Below are 19349 nucleotides of genomic sequence, written 5' to 3'. Positions count from 1 at the left end.
CTCGCTTGTGTATGTGTATGTGTACCGTCTTATAATATTATATTTTATATAATTTTACTTGCAGAGAAAGAAGAGCCGGATTATGTTATTGGATTAAAGTCGACGCGTGTCGATTCATGTAATACAGACAAATATATTGCGCTGATAACACGTCATTCTAGATCCTCTTAATAATGCGTTAAGCCCGTGTCACACTACTCATTGCGGACGCGGATCGGATTTGGATTACGGACTGCGAATCGTCAATCATCCAATCAGATCCTTGGCTATTTCGCTCTGATTGGATAGATGACGATTCGCAGTCCGTACTCCAAATCCGATTCGAGTCCGCAAAGCGTAGTGTGACACGGGCTTAACGCATTACTAAAGGGGTCTAGAATGACGTAGACGTATTATCAGCGCAATATATTCGTCTGTATTACACAGGCTTAAGACTTAAGGAGATTTATATTAATCAGTATCTTTATGACCGTCAACCGTGGCACAGTTATCGTCTATCTCATTTCGTCTAATTTCATTTTGTCGTAGTTCCAACATAGTTGTTGTTTCGAAAGTGAAGTTTCGGGAAATATAAATTTAGCATGGCAGCATCGGTCCCGGATGTCCACAGTGTCAAAGCGAGAGCGTTGCAAATCTTCGCCGAGAAATTTAACGAGCAAGCCGCCGTCTGCGTGTACGCACCGGGTCGTGTTAATCTCATCGGCGAACACACCGATTACAATGAGGGCTTCGTGTTGCCAATTGTAAATTCTTTGCCGAGCTTTTCTGTATACTCTTTTATTTTCCTCTTATTCTCTCATCCAAATTTATTGTTCATTTCGTTTCAAGCGTACATAAAACGTAAAGCGCGAAACAAAATGAAACTTTATTTCGAATCACGTGTAACTTTTATAATTTTTTTCTATTCTTTCATTTTTTTTTTCTCTTTTCCCTCGAAATATATTATACTCCAAAAGTGCAGGAAATGCATATGATGCGAATAAAGAAGATTTAAGATCAATCTCTTAACTTATGTGAATTATTATTAAATTATAATATTGTAATGTAAGATATACATCCGCGCGCGTGCGCATGTGAATTATTCGAAAATGTTTTTCAATATCTAATGTGCACATAGAATTATAAATTACATCGATATTCAGATATCGTGTGACGCGATCGTTCTGTACTTTTTTCGATGCGTTACTTACATAATCAAAACTATAAATGTCGTATAGCTTACATAATCAAAAAAGATGCAAACGAAGTTCATATCGTTTGATAAACACGTTCGTTTAGCGCGCCACTTTGATAACGATTCAAACGTTTCCAATGGAACGCGAATCAATTCAACGTTATTATAAAATAACATTTATGTTTTATAATCTCGGATTTTATCGATTATGTTTGCTATTATGAAAACTTTGTCCTTGCATTTTTCCTTATTAATTGAAAATAATTCTGAATTCACAATACTTTTTATTCTATTATTACATTAATTTAATGACAAAAAATACAATAACGCAAAAGTTATCTCTATTTATACATACATACATATACATGTAAAAATTACTAAACAAGTTTAAAATAATACTGATAAGGTTTGCCGCGATATCCAATGATATATTTCTAACGTTTTCTCTCTTTCTCTCTCTCTCTCTCTCTCTCTCTTTCTAACGTTAATATAAAATATTTTATTATTTTAATATTATATATAAATACTTAATTATTCCGTTACTTTAATATTCCAATTTAATTATCAGGCGCTACCGATGGTCACGGTGATAGCCGGGAAATCTCACGATGGTCAAAAAACCAAAATTATTTCTTTGAGCGACGTAGTCGATGCTACAAACGAGTTCGAATTTGAAGCAGGAAAGCGAGCTGATATAAAACCGGGGGAGCCAAAGTGGGCGAACTATATAAAAGGATGCATCGCCAATTTTATTTGTAAATCGCTTTCACAGCTTTTACAGCTCATTGCGTAATTAATTCCTACATGCCCACATAGCGTTTTGCGATATTGATCAAATTCTTGTGCAATTTTTAAACAGGAAAACGCGTTAAATTTTACGACTAAATAAAATAGGTATGCGAGAGAGATAGTTTTGGAATATTCTGTATGTATAATGCAATACACATTATAGGCGATGTTCCTGCGTTTAAAGCCGTGATTGTGTCGACTGTACCAGCGGGCGCCGGTCTCAGCAGTTCGGCGGCTCTAGAAGTAGCGACGTATACTTTTCTAGAGACGTTGAGCGGGAAGAAACCGGAGAAACCAGAACAGAAAGTAATCGCATAAAGAAATTGTTTGGTTTTGACAACTTTGCAATATAAATAATAATCGTAATAATAAACGGTTGCGCAAAATATATATAGACAACTACAAATTAAGTTCGCAGAGCTGTTTTTTATTAATGCCATTTAAAAAAAAGATAATTGATTAATTAATTAAATAGTTTGTAAAAATGTTTTGTGAAAATATTTTTATCAGTGAATATATATAGGCTTTGGCATGTCAAAAAGCGGAGCACGACTTTGCTGGAGTGCCTTGCGGTATAATGGACCAGTTTATCTCGGTAATGGGCAAGGAAGGCTGCGCTCTTCTACTTGACTGCCGAGATCTCACTATTAAGCAGATACCCATGGTACATATAGACGACTATGTCTTTCTCATAACAAACTCGAACGTGCCGCACAAGTTGAGCTCGAGTGCCTACTGTGAGCGCCGAGATTGTTGTTACGAAGCTGCTAAAATGCTGGGCAAGAAGAGCTTGAGAGACGCGGATATGAAAGATATCCTAGGTAACGACATTATTTCCTTCAATTTTATTATTCCTTTAATAAATTAACGTACATTCTGTTTTCTGATTATTTCTACGTTATGTTGTATAACGTGTTTTTAGCGTTAATATGCAGAGCTGTTTTTTATTAATGCCATTTAAAAAAAAGATAATTGATTAATTAATTAAATAGTTTGTAAAAATGTTTTGTGAAAATATTTTTATCAGTGAATATATATAGGCTTTGGCATGTCAAAAAGCGGAGCACGACTTTGCTGGAGTGCCTTGCGGTATAATGGACCAGTTTATCTCGGTAATGGGCAAGGAAGGCTGCGCTCTTCTACTTGACTGCCGAGATCTCACTATTAAGCAGATACCCATGGTACATATAGACGACTATGTCTTTCTCATAACAAACTCGAACGTGCCGCACAAGTTGAGCTCGAGTGCCTACTGTGAGCGCCGAGATTGTTGTTACGAAGCTGCTAAAATGCTGGGCAAGAAGAGCTTGAGAGACGCGGATATGAAAGATATCCTAGGTAACGACATTATTTCCTTCAATTTTATTATTCCTCGATTGAGTCTTATTTTATTAAGTGTGTATAATTTATACAATTATTTTAATACAATGGAAATAATAAATGTGTTTTTAGCGTTAATATCACGGAATATCGTGTCCGATTGCGTTGTGAGAAGAGCTCGTCACGTAGTCACGGAAATTCAACGTACCCAAGACGCTGCGATAGCGCTCGAAAAAGGCGACTTTCAATTATTCGGCCGATTAATGAACGAGAGTCACGATTCATTGCGCGATGATTACGAGGTCTCCTCCAAGGAGCTCGATTCGCTTGTCTCGGCGGCTAGAGAAGTGGACGGTGTGTTAGGAAGTCGTTTGACAGGCGCCGGTTTCGGTGGTTGCACTGTCACTTTGTTGAAAAAAGATGCGGTTAATAAGGCGATCCAACATATGAAAGCAAAGTTGGTATCTTTTTCATAATCTATAATACTAAGTTAGGCATTCCTTTTCTCTGTTTCTTGCATTATTTTATAAATATTACTAAAAAACTTTTTGGTCACAGATACTCTGGTGTACCTGCATTCTACATAGCGACGCCGTCCGGAGGTGCGCGAGAAGTCAGCGTGAATTAATTGGTATGTTAATTTCTTAAATATACATATGTACATTTTTTACAATGTCGTGTATGTTAACAATTGTGAGATATTTTAAAATATATAATCGATTATCTTTCCAAGATACATGTGTATCGCTTACATGTGTGGGGCGAAATTTCAATATATTTACGATAAGATTTTTTCACAGTGAATGTGATGCCATTACAATTTACATCAAACGTACGATATAGAATGGTCCATACATGCACACCTTGCAGAATCACTATCTTTCCGATTGTACATACGAAGAAGAGAGCAACTTTCTCTATAAAAAAAATAGATAGAAAAGACACAATGTTTTTTTTCATATGTGTGGTTTTTTTCTTTTTGAGAAAACATACTTCAAAAATCGGAAAATTATAGAAAGTTTTTTATATACTATCGCGTCGCTTGATTTTTTATCATTTTAAAATATAAATTTATATATGACGTGCATATTATAATGATTTAAAAGTCATACGAATAAAATAGAGAAGAAGATATTATAATTTTATAATTTTTTAATTTGTCTTTCTTGAGAATAAAGCACCATATAAAAATTTTATAAAAACAATTAAAAATTTTGTTTTACATTTTTGATCTATTTCTTTTTATTCATATAAAATTGTTATTTTCTCAGTGTCATCAATTATGCGCATGTATGTGTGTGTGTGTGTGCATCAATTAATAGACTCTTCACCACTATGTGTATATATACCTTCCTATCTAACTCAATTTAAATTAACTTTGGGATATTTATAATTTAAGTCTCCGTCTTTCATAGTAGTACAAAAATATTACATTTGTGTACATTGCACAGATTTACAAATGACAGGTTAATTTTATATTGACTCTTATATATATATATATACATATTATCCGTAACGCGTGAAGGCTACGATATTTTTATTATAATACTGACATTTATCAAGAAAGGAAAAATCGATCCGAATTATCCATATCTTTGTCTACATGTTTTTAATATCGATTGAGACTTTCCGTTGAAGTATTTGTGTATTCTGCAATAAAAATATGTAATACATATTTAGAAAAATAAAACGTAAAAGAATCATTATAAAAATCGATTTACCTTTAAGGCAGTCGTTGAGTTCGAGTTCACTAGAACTGCACGTGAGCCCCGAAGGTTTTACACCTTTAAAGATCTCGATAACGCTCGGCTTTAAGTTATGAAAGATTAAGGGCTGACCCCGCTTAGCAAAATCCTCTATTAAAGTTTTAATACCCTGTAAATGAAAAAGTTGATGATGGAGAGGTGAATATTTGATTAATGTAGCGTGTCAAAGTAAGAGTAATTAAAGTTGTTTTATTTATTCCTTCAAGATCTCTGTTTGCACCTTTGCAGCGGTGAAATCGGCTGCTTGGATATGCGTGGAATCTATTACAACGGGCATGGCGGTTCCCTCTCGCAATCCTTGCTTACTAATGACGGCTCGCACGTATTCGACACTTGGAAACACCAGACTTCGATCCGGAGTTATTACAAGATATTCACAGCCACTAATACTCTGTATAAAAAGAAAAGAGATAATGTACCGACAATTTGTTGTAATTATGACTATGTCTCGAAAGGATATTTTCCCTGAATCTTTTTTTTTTAATTATTTTCTAATTAAAGATATACACAATATGTATAATATAAAGAAAGTTCATATAAATACAACATACATATATGAAATATAATAAATATAGACTTAAAAATATAAAAAAGATGATATGCATATGTTGCAAAATGTTTAGCCAGAGTTATATTATGTTTTTGAAATTGATATTTAATCAAGATAAAAAGATTTTAAGAAAAACTGGTTTCCAATTTATAAACAGTTTGTTATTAGTTTTTGGCAATAAGAAAATACTTTATATGTCATAACATTTACATGGTAAACTCACCGTAGCTTTATGAACTCGTAACGTCGGTCTAGCCGAGGCGTAAAGTAGAAACAGGAGATTTATACCGATGCCGATAACTATGCCCAATTCGAGTCGTATAAAAAGACAACATAGGAACGTAGCCACAGCCGGTATGAGATCAATTTCTAAAAATGAATGACGTAATTTGTAAAGAAAAGATATTGACAAATAATTGAAAAAAGATCTTATAACATTACAGTAGACATAAAAGAGTAAATTGAAGATACAATGGCCTGAGAAAATAATTATAATGAAGGATGCATTTTTTTGATCCATCTTGAATTCTTTTCAAGAAGATTTTTTATGTTTTATCGTTTTCTTGTATATGTATATTTATTTATTCGCAACTGCTTAAACTCTATTCCGTCCCATTATTGTCGTGACTTTCGTTACGTTTGTATTAGTTTTGTAAAAAGAAGCGTACTTTTGCTTCGCCACATGGGCTTCACCACCTGAAACTCCATCATAAAGACGACCGCAGCGATAATGACACCTGCTAGGGCGGCTTTCGGGATATAGTACAGATAAGGTGTGAGGAACTGCAACGATATAAGCACCAATAATCCGGTGTAGACTCCACCGAGGGTAGTCTTTACCCCGGACGAGTGATTGACCGCGCCTCGGCTAAGACCGCCGCTTACGGGCATCGATGATACAAACGACGATATCACGTTGCACGCGCCCAGTGCCAGCATCTCTTGAGTCGCGTCTATCGACTTGCCCTCCGCTGTAACACCCATGTAATTACATTTGAAACGCGAAATGTGCATTTATTTAAAATATAAATTTTTTGTTTCAAGCCCAAAGTTTATTCGGAACAAAATGTATAAAAATAATAATCCTTTAGAAGAATTATTTTTTTATTATCTTGTATTTCTCACATTTTGTTTTTATATCACAGTCGTAGTTTTATTCCTATTTCGTAAACTTTGTTTAATTATTTAATAAAAGAAGTTTAATTTTGTAACATTTTCTTACAGAATACTTTGGCAATGGAGATGGTTTCCAGCAAACTCAACATGGGGACGACCAGACAACCAGTGCCTAGAGAGGAAACCATGTCGATGAAGGTATAGGTTTCGTTCCCGATTTGAGCTTCGAAGGGCGGCAAACGGAATTCCGGCAGTCCTTGTTTCACGTGACCCGTCAAAATAACGGGTGATTCTCCGAGATGTTTCTCGAGAAGCCAGCACATTACCGCGCAGACAATCACTACAATAATGTTTCTGGCTGTGGAAATCAGCCAGAGTAACTTTGTGATGACTTGTTGAAGCTGCGACGGTACTTTGGTATTTTTTGATATTAACGGCCAATCCTTCACCTTCTGTCAATACATGGAAAGTAGTATCGCCTTTGAATTTCCTTTGCTATTAAAATATAAAAAGCAAAAATATTCCAAAGCAACATTTCCATCACCAAAATATTTCAAGAGACAAATAATTTTCGTTGTCTCATGTCGCGCCCTTTGGCGCACGTGACTAATAAAATTATAAGGCAATAAAATAATTTTATTCATAATTAACTGATCAATTATAATTATTGTTATTTATATATTATGTTATTTTATAATACTTAATAGTTATCTAATTATATATTGCACATGTAAAACAACAAAAATTATTCATTCAATAAGTGCATGATAAAAATATTGCATTGAGAGATAACGAAATCAACTCTTGATACACATAGTATAGCAGAACGATTAAATAAATTAAAGTTATAATGAAAATATCAATCATATAAGCTGTAATAAAAATGTAATCGAAAGAGAATTGTTCGATTACATCGTATCTCCGGACTATTCGAATACTATTAAACAACAAGTTGCAATTTAAATAGTGTCGCGCTTACTCGGAGAAGCAGAAGAACGATTATGCAAACAATTCCGAGAGCAGTATCCCAACGTCTCGTCTCGCCGATGTGCTCGAAGATACTTTGCCAGACTTGCACGAATTTAGTACCGGTAACTTTGAGTCCGAGAATATCTTTCACTTGGCTGGTAGCGATGATGATCGATGCCGCCGATGTGAAACCCACGGATACCGGCCCCGATATAAAATCCAATAGAAATCCTAATCCACACATCGAATAGCGTAAAAATAATTCAAGACACAAGAGAAACATATATCAAAAATATATAAAATATAAGAAAAAATAAGAATGTACGTATATTTAAAATATAAAATATAGAGTGTAAAATCATTAAGAAAATTGTTTCTTTTTATTAGAAAATGTTCTCTCCACATTTATTTTAATGACAAAATGAATATGTTTCGGCTCTGTCTTTCTCATTTTGACGTGGTACGTGATTATTACAAATGTGAATATAATATAGGAGAACATAGGAAAAAGAGAACATTACTTTACGAGCGGTCAGCTGATTCAAAATACATATATAAGTACACTCCACTATATGGATAATTGACTATGTATATTTTGAATTAAAATCTATTAAGTAAAAATTAAATGAAAATATCATTTATGAATAACGTTGAAGTTATGTTAATTGGTGTACAATAGCGAATGCAATGACTTGCGAACTGCGTGAGTTGTGTGTTTTTGCAATATTACCTAAATGCAAAATGCCCATCAGTAGGGAAACACAGCCCGAAACAAAACACAATAATACAGCGAAATCGGGTCCTAGATGGGCCTTTTGTAATGTCTCTCTCGTCAGAATTGCGGCAATCGCGGTTGGTCCCACAGGTACATCCTTCCAAGAGCCAAAAATTGTGTACACGAAACAGGCCATGAAGGACGAATAGAGTCCATACTTTAACAACGTTTAGAACAATGTTATACGTTTTTCTCTTTAATCGTCATCAATTTTATTGACTTGATTAATTGCGACAAACAAGAAAGATAAACAAATTTTTAAAGATCACCGATAGGACGTTAAAGTTGAAATTTCAAGCTTCAAAATGCTTTTTTAATTTTTTGTCTACGATGATTTTTCGTCGAGTTTCAGCGGTTTGAAAATAGCCCAATTTTTAGGGTATGAAAAGTGTTCCCTATTTTTTTTTTCGAGTAATGTAGAATCTTTTTAATAAACGATATGATTTATTTTGTTTTTTTAATCTATATTTCAATATACGACTGCGTTGACTTTTTCAAATATCGGCTTTAGAAAATATCGCGCATTCGAAGTAAATAAAAATCTTTTTTAATCGAAAAAATAGGAAAAATAAGTCGATTACATTGATAAATGTTTTGACGGATGTACCTGTAACGGGAGTCCGGCAACGTTAGCGTACGCTATAGCTTGCGGTATGACGGTGAGTCCTACGGTAATACCAGCCACTAGATCGCTCACTATGTATTCTCTTCGATAATTTGGTAACCACGCTAGAATCGGTATCCTTTTGAACAACAGTTTTTTCCTGCAAGACCTTCTCGCTCGTCGAGAAAGCCATCTTCTTCCGGAAGTACACAAGGCATCCTTATCGGAATTTTGTGGTACTGAAAAGTATAAGGAAAGTACATATGTACAAGGTGCTCTAAATAACATGTATACTACAATAGCAAAAATATGTTTATAAAGAAATCTCAAGAGACCAAATTTTCTTTTAGCGATTTAAAAATTTAAATTTAGATTTTAATCTCTTGTATGTACTTTTGTTTCGCGAGTTTGTCAAAGTTATAGAATTCAATAATTATATCTCAGTTTAATCGTTTTCCACTAATATAAAATTTGTTGGAAAATGACATTTGAAAAACGCGATATGGATGAGATATTTTTGCACAGAAAAAATCGACATTTATCGAAAAAATCAAAGTTTAAATAGCAGGTACAAAAATTAAAAAAATATGGTAAGCCAGGAAAAACTTTATTACAAAATGTAATAGCGTTTTTACTTCATGGCACGTTCTATGTACCACTGTTACGTTAACGTATCAACAACGCGATTGATAATGTTATTTATTTTTTTATTTTTATCAGCACCACTTCGTGAAATTATTCATATTCTCAGTTTTTTAATGAAAGAAAGGGAAACACCTGAGCCGAATGTAGATGTCAAGGCAAATTATTATTCGACGTATTTTGAAATTATTACTTATCATTCTGCAATATATCAGATGCCTCTGATCAATTGACATTCACCTTGATAAACGCGTCGAGTTTGTTTGGCAAGCGACGAATGCGTTGACTTTTTCAAATATCGGCTTTAGAAAGTATCGCGCACCCGAGGTAAACAAAAAATTTTTTAAATTAAAAAATTAATATTATAATGAGTAATTCGTAATACATGCAAAAATCACTTTTATTTCAGATTTTTAAATAAAATTATTGGAATTTAACATGGGAGTAAGGGGTCAAATGCTCTCTCGTATGAATAAGATGTATTTCACATGTAAAATATATAATGTACGACATAAAAAAAAGATATGAAGTTCAAAATTTAATCAATTATAAAAAATTACAATATTTTATATATAAACAATATTAACATTTTGCAAATATTGTTAAAAATTATTAAAAATATAGCTCAAAGTAAAAAAATTTACAAAAAAGTATCTCATATTTAAAATATTTATTCTCAACACAGCCACGTTATAATAACGCTGAAACGGAAGTTAGAACAATAAATATAATTAATATGATTTTAATCAGGATATGTCAGAAGCCGCGCTTAATTTGCGTCGCATCTTCAAAAACGTCACGCGCAAAGTTCAAGGATACGTTAATGCCTATTTCCATGTTATCACCAGACACACCTGAGCGAGGTGCCAGTTTCCGTAAATTCAGTATTTCCGACGCGAAAAAATTACATCTGCCTATCCGTCATGCGATTTTATCGCAGTTTACGTAAATACAACACGACGTTTTATCGACATTTTTTTCATCAACATTATCATAAAGTATCATGCAGAGTATAATAAGTATTATTTCACTCATTATCAATAATGTATAATGAAGCTTAATCAACCGCGAATGATACGACGCGAGTCTGCAAACTTAACAGCGCATTACGTTGTTACGCTAATTAATCAACGATTAAATTGCAACAATCGCGCGTCAACATGCATGTCGATGCATTCGTTAAAATTGTATTTTATTATCTTTATCTTGAATTTCATCGTCTGCTATTACTATTAATCGAAATGTCTATTAATAAAAAAATTAGATTTTTTTTTTTTTTTTTTTGGTGAATCGTGTTATATTAAAATTCAATTAAAATATTTTTTGAATATAATAAGAGAGAGTGTCAAAAAAATAAATGTGCCATCTTACATTTCACAGCTTCGATTATTTATAAATATGTCAACATTGATTCTTTTATGATGTGGGCGATTATTATTCGAACGATTATATGAATGACATATTTAGAAAATATAAGTATCTCTCGATATAAATCGATGATTTATGCGAAAAAACATATGTAGGGTAAGAGATAATGACTTATTTAGACCCATTTACATATATCGCTGCTAATGATAAGATATATTAGGCGTAAAACGCATTTCTATGTCGATCAAAATATAGGATTTCGAAACGAGGTGGTGTGTGTGTGTATTAACGACGGCACATATGGCGTTTGTAAAACTCTCTATATTCTGCATATAATCGGAATATATTACTTTTTGTAAAATGATTATTGTGCGCTCGAAAATATTCATTTTTTTTTTGCACAATAAAATCAACGTACTGACGGCAAAAATATAAAAACATCAATGCGCAAACGGTATGACAGATTCTTATATATAAACTTGCAAAGATTCTTATATAAACACAGTGCAATATTTTTCCACTGCATCTTCCGTATGTTTAGCGGTCTCACTGTTGTAAATAAATTTGCTTTGAGTGTTTCAATTATAAATACGATTTCATAGATTTTGATGCACAATTGTTGCGGCTGTGCATTCCGCTATAATATTGTATTATTTGTCGTGCGGAAAAAATTGTACGTATATATTATTACGTATATTCTTGTAAACAAAAGTATTCCGCCAATTTCTGTCATATCTATTTAAGAAAATTATTAGGAAAAAGATATGCGTCACTTACATTAAGCGTGTATAAACGCATACGCGCAACGCGGATAAGCTGATCGTGATAAAGGTAATGTGCCTTGAAACAATTTTTCCAATTATAAATATCGTACAGCGTTAAAAACGACCGTTTAACCGTGAAAGTGAAGGTCGGTGTACGGTGCACGGTTATTTTTGTAAATTTTTGCCGTTGTTCCCGCCGCCGCTCGCGACTGCATGACGCGATGTGTCGTGCGTTGAATCACACACACACACACACACGCCGATTATTTTCTCGTTTTCTACTTTCGCGTTCATTGAACGCCAACGAAATTTTCATACGAGTTGTCTCATGGCATGGAGTTACGCGCACTTTATGTGAAAAGTTACAGTTCTGCAATGTGATGCGTTTATTAAAAAAATAATAGCAAGTCTCTAATCTGGATACATTATATAGAATATCTCTTATTGCTTTTCAAATGTCATATTTTTCGATCAATTTTGAGTCAATCTTATATATTCTTTCAAAATGATTGTATCGAAAAACTATATTTAAGATAAGATATAAAGATGTAAAGAATTAAGATATAATAATAGAAATAATGGTAACTCTCACCTTCGAGATTAACAATTTTCGCATCTTTGGTGATGGCGTGAGCACCGCCGGGATTACCGTTTAGGGCATTCGATTCATTATTGTTGCTGCGAAGAATGTCGTCAACCGCGTTACTGCTGAAGCCGGTCAATGTTACCTCCCTGCGGTTCTCCATATCGTACTCCTCGTTGACGTTATACTTGGACATGACGCGGTTGCCTGAGATCGACGAAATCGATCAAGCGTGGAATTCGGAAGAGACGCATAAACCGACGCAAATCGATGTAAAGCTGGTGTGTCCGCTTTTCAGGTGGATTCCATTCTGTCGAAAGCTCTCGTTCACACGGCGACTGAAACGGACAAATGAGCGCATTGATTTATATTGTTGTTATTGCATATTGATGCTCTATAGTTTTTTTTTTTTACTTGTCGCTTTTATTTCATTTACATTTCCCATGCTCGCTGAGATAATTCCTGCGATTTTGATTCTTTTGATCTAATAATACATCAGGTACTTTTTCTCTCAGGGACTATTTGTTCAGGCAATTATTTATTAGTGATTATTTTCCAGGAACCGGCAATTTTACATATAAGTAATTACATAATTTTTTTCTATATTTACATATATAATTGAATGTTATTTTGTTTTACATTTATTGTGTTTCGATATATACAATATAATGATCTTGACAATAAATAGACTTATAAACATATAGCTAATCGTTTCTTTTAATAATATAATTAAATAAAAGAATATGAGATAGATTATTTCTTGTTGAAAATCTCTTTCTCTTGTGCGAAAAAAAATAAAAGCAATTTAAAAATTCACACGCCGTGTTTTCCTTTCAATGAGATAAATGTGCATCAGTTTGCAAATTGCGCTTACAATTGCCTGTGCGAACATAGATTTTTCAAATGGATGGCAAAAACGTGGCTTTGGCAAATGAGGGCGGTATAATTGACGCAATTTTGCAATCAGCTTTGCGAAAATACTTGTAAAAGAGCGGATGTCGTCCTAATGGCGAATACGCGCGGTGCAAATTAAGAAATAATTCATTAAAGAGAAAGCGTAGAATAATCATCATATATTTAAAGTCTCTTAAATAATTATGTATATAAATAGTTATAAATCTAATTAGTACATTGAGAGATATAACAATCGGTAGATGTATCTATTTGATTCCAAACCCAAAATAAAATTATGTTCAAAGAAAGATTGCATCTTCTTAGATACACAATTATTAAAATATTCTAAGATAATTTTTAATCGATATATATACACACAATATAAGAAAAATGACAAGTGAAATAAGTTGTCACATCAAATCGAAGCTATTTCATGACTTGCCGCTTATTCGAGCATCGAGCTCGTTACAAGGCGGAAGCGTGACGATACCGGAAACCGCTGTTTGATGATGATACGATGAATAACAAGTCAATGTGGAAAGACAAGCGTATAGGAAAATTATTCAAATCGCGTGTATAATCTAATATCATTCCATCAAGATCGTTTTGCATACGAGAAAAGCACGGATAATATTTCTCGAAATTTTGAATACGATAATGCGCATACCATCGCATCCATTGCGTAAATTTGCATACGGACTGGAATTGGTCTCGGCAAGATGTTTACGTAATTAATTTCCTATTGAAAAATACTCTGATTAGCCATGCCTTCCTCGTATCGAATAAACATCGTTCTCAATTACTGCCTATCTATCGCATCGGATAATGCGATATTATGTAAAACGTTATCGAGCACATTGCGATCGTCATTTGAAAAAAATTAGTTTAACGATTTTTTGTTCATTTTCTAGCAATTTTAACATTCACATAGTATAATAAAATGATACGAGAATTCTGCGATTTGTTAAATTATTAAAATAAGAGAGATAGCCTTCGCATTCTATGGAATAAATTTTTTTACCATATACGTTTTATATAGTTGCCACTAAAATCCGGTTTTTGTATGGGGTGTGTCTGTTATTTATTATGGTAAAAAGCGCGCGCGTAGCGCGCGCCTGTGTTGTTCTAGTTATATAAAAAAACAAAAATTTGAATATTTCATTACCATCTAAAAGAGTGTATACATTAAATACACGAATAAGTGAGAGATTTCGGGTATTTTATCGGTATTTTATCACAATGAATCTTAAAATATTATTGTACGTTATTGCCTAGCGATCGTAATATTTAAGTCATTATTGATTCAGATATCTTAAACCAATGATCTATCTGATTAATTTAATTACTTCATCGTAATTTAATTGCTTTAATGTCAAATATATAAATATATTTGTTATAGTAAATTTTTTTTTGTCTTCTCCTGTGCAATTATCGAAATAATAAATATATATATACAAGCATACATTATGATTGTCAGTAAGAACAAATTGCCAAACTCTTTGCCTTTTTAAATGAGCGGTTCTAGAAGTTTAAATATACTTATTGTTAGAGAGTAAATTATATATTGTAGATATCCGTTGAAAATTATTTTTCTAATTTATTTAACCTAAACATGCGTATAATTTTTTTCACTACTTTGAAATGTTCGTTTGAGGATGAAGAAGTACCACGTTTTCCCAATAAATTACTCAACGCGAAAAATGCGTCATGTATGGAGAGGAAAAACGGAAGTTTTTGCCATTAGGCTGCTCTTATCGCGCGGATTAATTGCGATTCATCGCTCAAGCATTTTGCACGCGATGAAAGAATGTCGCGGCGAATAGCTGTCCACGTTTTTAAATGGATCGTCAATGAATCATGCCGCCTCGCGTTAACCGAGTAAATGAACAGTTCACCTGGAAAGCCTTGAATGTCTTTGTGGTAAGCAGACGATTGTAATTTCGAGCTCGGAATACCGTTTCCCGAGGTTAAAACATCACTAATGTATAACTATCATTTGCAAGATAAGCAATTCTTCTAAAACATTCGAGGTAACACGATTAAACAATTCCCACTAAACAATTTGAGATATTATCTTTTAATTGAGACTTCATAAGAAGTGTCTATTTATAATCATACTATAATATTGTCGATTTCTGCAGACGAAAGCCGCAAATTGCGATAGCAATATCGATAGCTAACCATCTCACACGATTAAAGCAATTCTCATGTTGTGCCATATGTCGCCATATATGTATATCTCGCTATCATATAGATATAATTTACAAAACACAAATGTCTATAAAATATCGTAAACATCTTTAAAAATAACTGAAAATTGTCTCGAAAAAATTCAAACAAATTTTTTTAGAATTTTTTAAATGTTCTAAATCAAGATTCAAAAATCTAAGACTCTGTTTTTCAAATTAAGACTCTGTGTCTTCTTGATATTCCATATTTTTTCTTCATTCTCATTTATTAAATTTCTGCGTTGTTTTTAAAATATTTTTGAATACGATAAATTAAAAAAATATAGCTAGGATAGAAATTAATAAAACATGCAAATTTCGCAAACGCGATTGTAACACGAGGAAGTGTATCGGAGGTCTATCATAGCGATTTTTACCTCCAATATCGTCAGACACCGTAACTGAAAAAATATCATACTTTGGTCAAGGTTTCCTTTTATAAACGAAGTCGAGATCGACTAATATGAGTAACATACGACATTTACAAAACTTATAAAAGAGAACCATACAATTTTAATTTTGTGTTTTTTAAAGAGAATGTATGCAATGCATGTGAAGAATCAAGTACAATGATTAAACACGATATACCTTATTTTCGCATATTTCAAGTAATTGTTTTAGAAGTATCTCTAAAAACAAAAAGATTCGAAATTTAAGAATATAAGAACTTGTGTATAAACAAACTAATAAAAACAAAAAACCCATAAAATTTATTTTATACACAATTTTTCATTTGCAAATCTTTTTAATTTAAGAACTTATACGAACTTGTTACAAAAAAAAGATACGTGATATACATACCCCAGTCTATCCTTAAAAAAAAAAATCTGTTATTCCGAAAGATATTGTTTGATATACATCTCTTATGTATTCCTGTGTGTGTCTAATTTGAGAATGCGCGTTTTCGTTCTTTTGCTCGTGCAAAATATCACGATGAATTCGCGCAATTTGCCTGTTTCACTCCACAACCGCCGCGCGTAAAGTAAGCCTATGTGCGAAAGTTTATTAGAAGGCCTATATTCCTACATAAAAGCGGACGATGCTTTCTCTGCCGCGATTTCAACGTTTAACGTGGCTGATCGGTATTCTTTTATATATGCAAATGCGCATAATGACGCGCAAACAATTTCTTTCGCTTTTTTCGCAAACGAGCTCAAAAGTAAGGTGTGACATCCAAATTCGTAATGACATTTGAGAATTTCCTTTATATATCGATTTTATTCGTGCGAGTCTGCAATAGTCAATGAATCGCGCGCAACATTCTTAATATATGTACAAAAAAGTTGTCAAACAAATCATTTAAATATCCTCGACCGCGTTTGCTTTTTCATTGTGCCTCGCATTAAATCAAACATTATCTTTATTTTATATTATTTCTTAAATTAAATTTGCCATAATAAGAAACTTTTTTTTAAATTTGAAATTTATATAAATATATTTGCTCTATTATATATAAAATACATAATCCCAGAATCAACACATATCAGTTCTCTTTATGGATTATATTTACGGGAGATTAGATTTATTATACCATGTTTCTCTTATTTTCCCGCATATTAATCATATCAATACTCACCTCTAATTGTCTCCGTATAATATTACACGTGACGATATTGAATTTTATGTTTCGCATTCATCGTTTCGTCATTTGGGCGTGCACGCCGAATTTGCAAGTCCTTGATGCAAAAGCGCGGAATGCGACGACGCGCGTGTTTTACCGTTTTTCGCGAACCGCGTTCTCCTCTTCTCGGCAAGCGATCAGCTGCTTGCTACCGAGACGCTTTCTCGCGCGCGACTGTCGCGCGAATGTGTCGAAAAAGCGAAGGAAGCGTGGGTGTGGGTGACGCGGCGCGGAAGCGGTGCGTTCGCTCGCTCACCTCGTGCCGACTGCCGTGCGATTTGGTGCGATCGTGCGATCTGACAGTCGCCAATTTACTTTTGCGGTCGGCAGTCTCGAGCGCATGTCGTATGTCGTACGATCGACGCCGATGCCCCGCCGATGCCCCGCCATGGCCACGGACCACGTTTCCAAGCCACATGACACCGAGGACGAGGATTGGGAGGAGGCAATCCTCCCGCTCATCTCTAGATCTTCCTTCACCGCTTTGATCAGCTTTTTCCCCGGCTCGGAAACGAGTGTAATCACGAGTGCTTCGCGATATTGATAAGAACGGTTGGTGAATTGTCTAAAGCTAATCATTTGTTTGTATATATATATATGTATATATACATTTTAGATGGATTTTATATATATTCATTATATTATTATAAATAAAATATTGGATGCGTCGAGGAAAGATTTCTCTTATTGAAATCTAAAATAAACATTTCTTTATACAGAATAATTGTTCCCATAATTTATTGCAACTTTTTCACTTTCATTACTTTTTCAAATTTATAGGTATATTTTTACTCGATTATATATCTATCATATATTTTTAATTATAAATTATTGCACATGGCGTCTCTTTTTTTAATTTACACTATATTCAGAACATTAAAAATAAAAATTATTGACTTTCATAAATCTTACAATTAGATCCATCTCTAAATATAGCGGAACAAATGTCACGCGTGATGAGGAAAAAAAGTGAGTGTCTTGGAGTGAGAGCGAGCAATTTGCGAGGGGGGAACGTGCGCTATCAATATTCATATATAATACTCTATGTAAAGGGGATTTACCGGCGGACCTGTAATTATTGTTGCGCAAACAATTACAATGTCCATCGGGTTGCATTCTTGTGTGTATACAGTGTATACAGTACGAGTTTGTGTTTTATAACATAAATCTGATTCGTAATAATGACTTGCATCATTCCTGTTGATCATAATGGCTATGTATTCGATTACGTGCTATTGCATTCGCACGTGTTACATATGACAGTTCTCGTTCATATCATAATCGAGTAGAAAAATAGGAAAATAGGAAGATACAGTGAAATGAACCAACCACTACTATGTTAAATGTCACATTCCAATGTGCCGAAAAATATAACAAAAAGAATTCACGATCAGAAACGTTTAACGCATCTTTGCGAAAGATGTAATGTCCTCGTGTACGTAGAGCAATTTCTTTGCGAAAGATTGTGTTTATTTGTTAACCTTTTTTAATCGATGTATCTTTTGGTAACGCAAATAGTTAAAAATAAACTATAAAAAGCGGAACATGTAATCGTACCGAGAATTCATAATGACGCGTATTTTACACACGCAATCAGTGTCTGCGATGGAGTGTAGCGATCTTGAAAGTCAATCGCATATATACTTGGTATAATTTTACTAGAGCTAGAAAAAAATACGCTAATTGATAAAACAGCTGAGCATATATTTGCATTTTTATAAATGCGCAATCTATGCGTGTGTGTATATTTTATCCGATCCGATTTATATCTTATAATGTGATAAATATGTTTGTAAACTTAGCGATATGGCACGTGTTACGTACCCTTAAACCGTAAGAATTAAATTAAAACATAACGAATTCAAGATTAAATCATTATATAACAGAAGTTTTATGTCAATTTATTAGTAATAATGTACAATTGCTTTACATGAATGATTACTACGTGATGTATAATAGAAAATTCTCGTAAATTGTTAGGAATATGTTTTTTATGGATCTTTTTTATGATACAGATATATACAAATAATAACATAAAAATAAATTCTTAAATGGAATGGAAAATTATTACACAAATCAGTATATAAAATGCAATTTTATATAAATTTGGAAACATAATTTGACATTATCATAAAAATGAATTTTACTATTAAGTACGATACTTTTGCAAATCTTTTTGTGTTTCT

The 19349-nt window shown here is 33.3% G+C and overlaps 2 protein-coding genes across 2 annotated transcripts; one reads left to right on the top strand and one right to left on the bottom strand.

The window, feature by feature from the left end:
* Window positions 1-402: 402 nt before the first annotated feature.
* Window positions 403-5635, top strand: LOC115240615 (galactokinase-like). Its single transcript, XM_029815865.1, has 7 exons — window positions 403-743; window positions 1743-1929; window positions 2127-2269; window positions 2487-2784; window positions 3416-3740; window positions 3842-3914; window positions 5278-5635. Exons 1-6 carry the CDS (start codon window positions 582-584, stop codon window positions 3909-3911), a joined length of 1185 nt encoding a protein of 394 aa, XP_029671725.1. The 5' UTR covers window positions 403-581; the 3' UTR covers window positions 3912-3914; window positions 5278-5635.
* On the bottom strand, window positions 4842-17426 carry LOC115240600 (sodium-independent sulfate anion transporter-like). The gene is made up of 11 exons (XM_029815839.1): window positions 17119-17426; window positions 12430-12758; window positions 9067-9302; window positions 8415-8616; window positions 7695-7915; window positions 6822-7167; window positions 6268-6570; window positions 5823-5968; window positions 5270-5440; window positions 5005-5158; window positions 4842-4933 (listed from the first exon to the last, which is right to left on the bottom strand). Exons 2-11 carry the CDS (start codon window positions 12614-12616, stop codon window positions 4893-4895), a joined length of 2007 nt encoding a protein of 668 aa, XP_029671699.1. The 5' UTR covers window positions 12617-12758; window positions 17119-17426; the 3' UTR covers window positions 4842-4892.
* Between the last annotated feature and the right edge of the window lie 1923 nt (window positions 17427-19349).

This window comes from Formica exsecta, unplaced genomic scaffold (genome assembly GCF_003651465.1).
Source record: "Formica exsecta isolate Colony F162 unplaced genomic scaffold, ASM365146v1 scaffold443, whole genome shotgun sequence".
NCBI lineage: Eukaryota > Metazoa > Arthropoda > Insecta > Hymenoptera > Formicidae > Formica > Formica exsecta.
The sequence above is the reverse complement of the archived record's forward strand: the minus strand, read 5'-3'. Positions and strand labels throughout refer to the sequence as shown.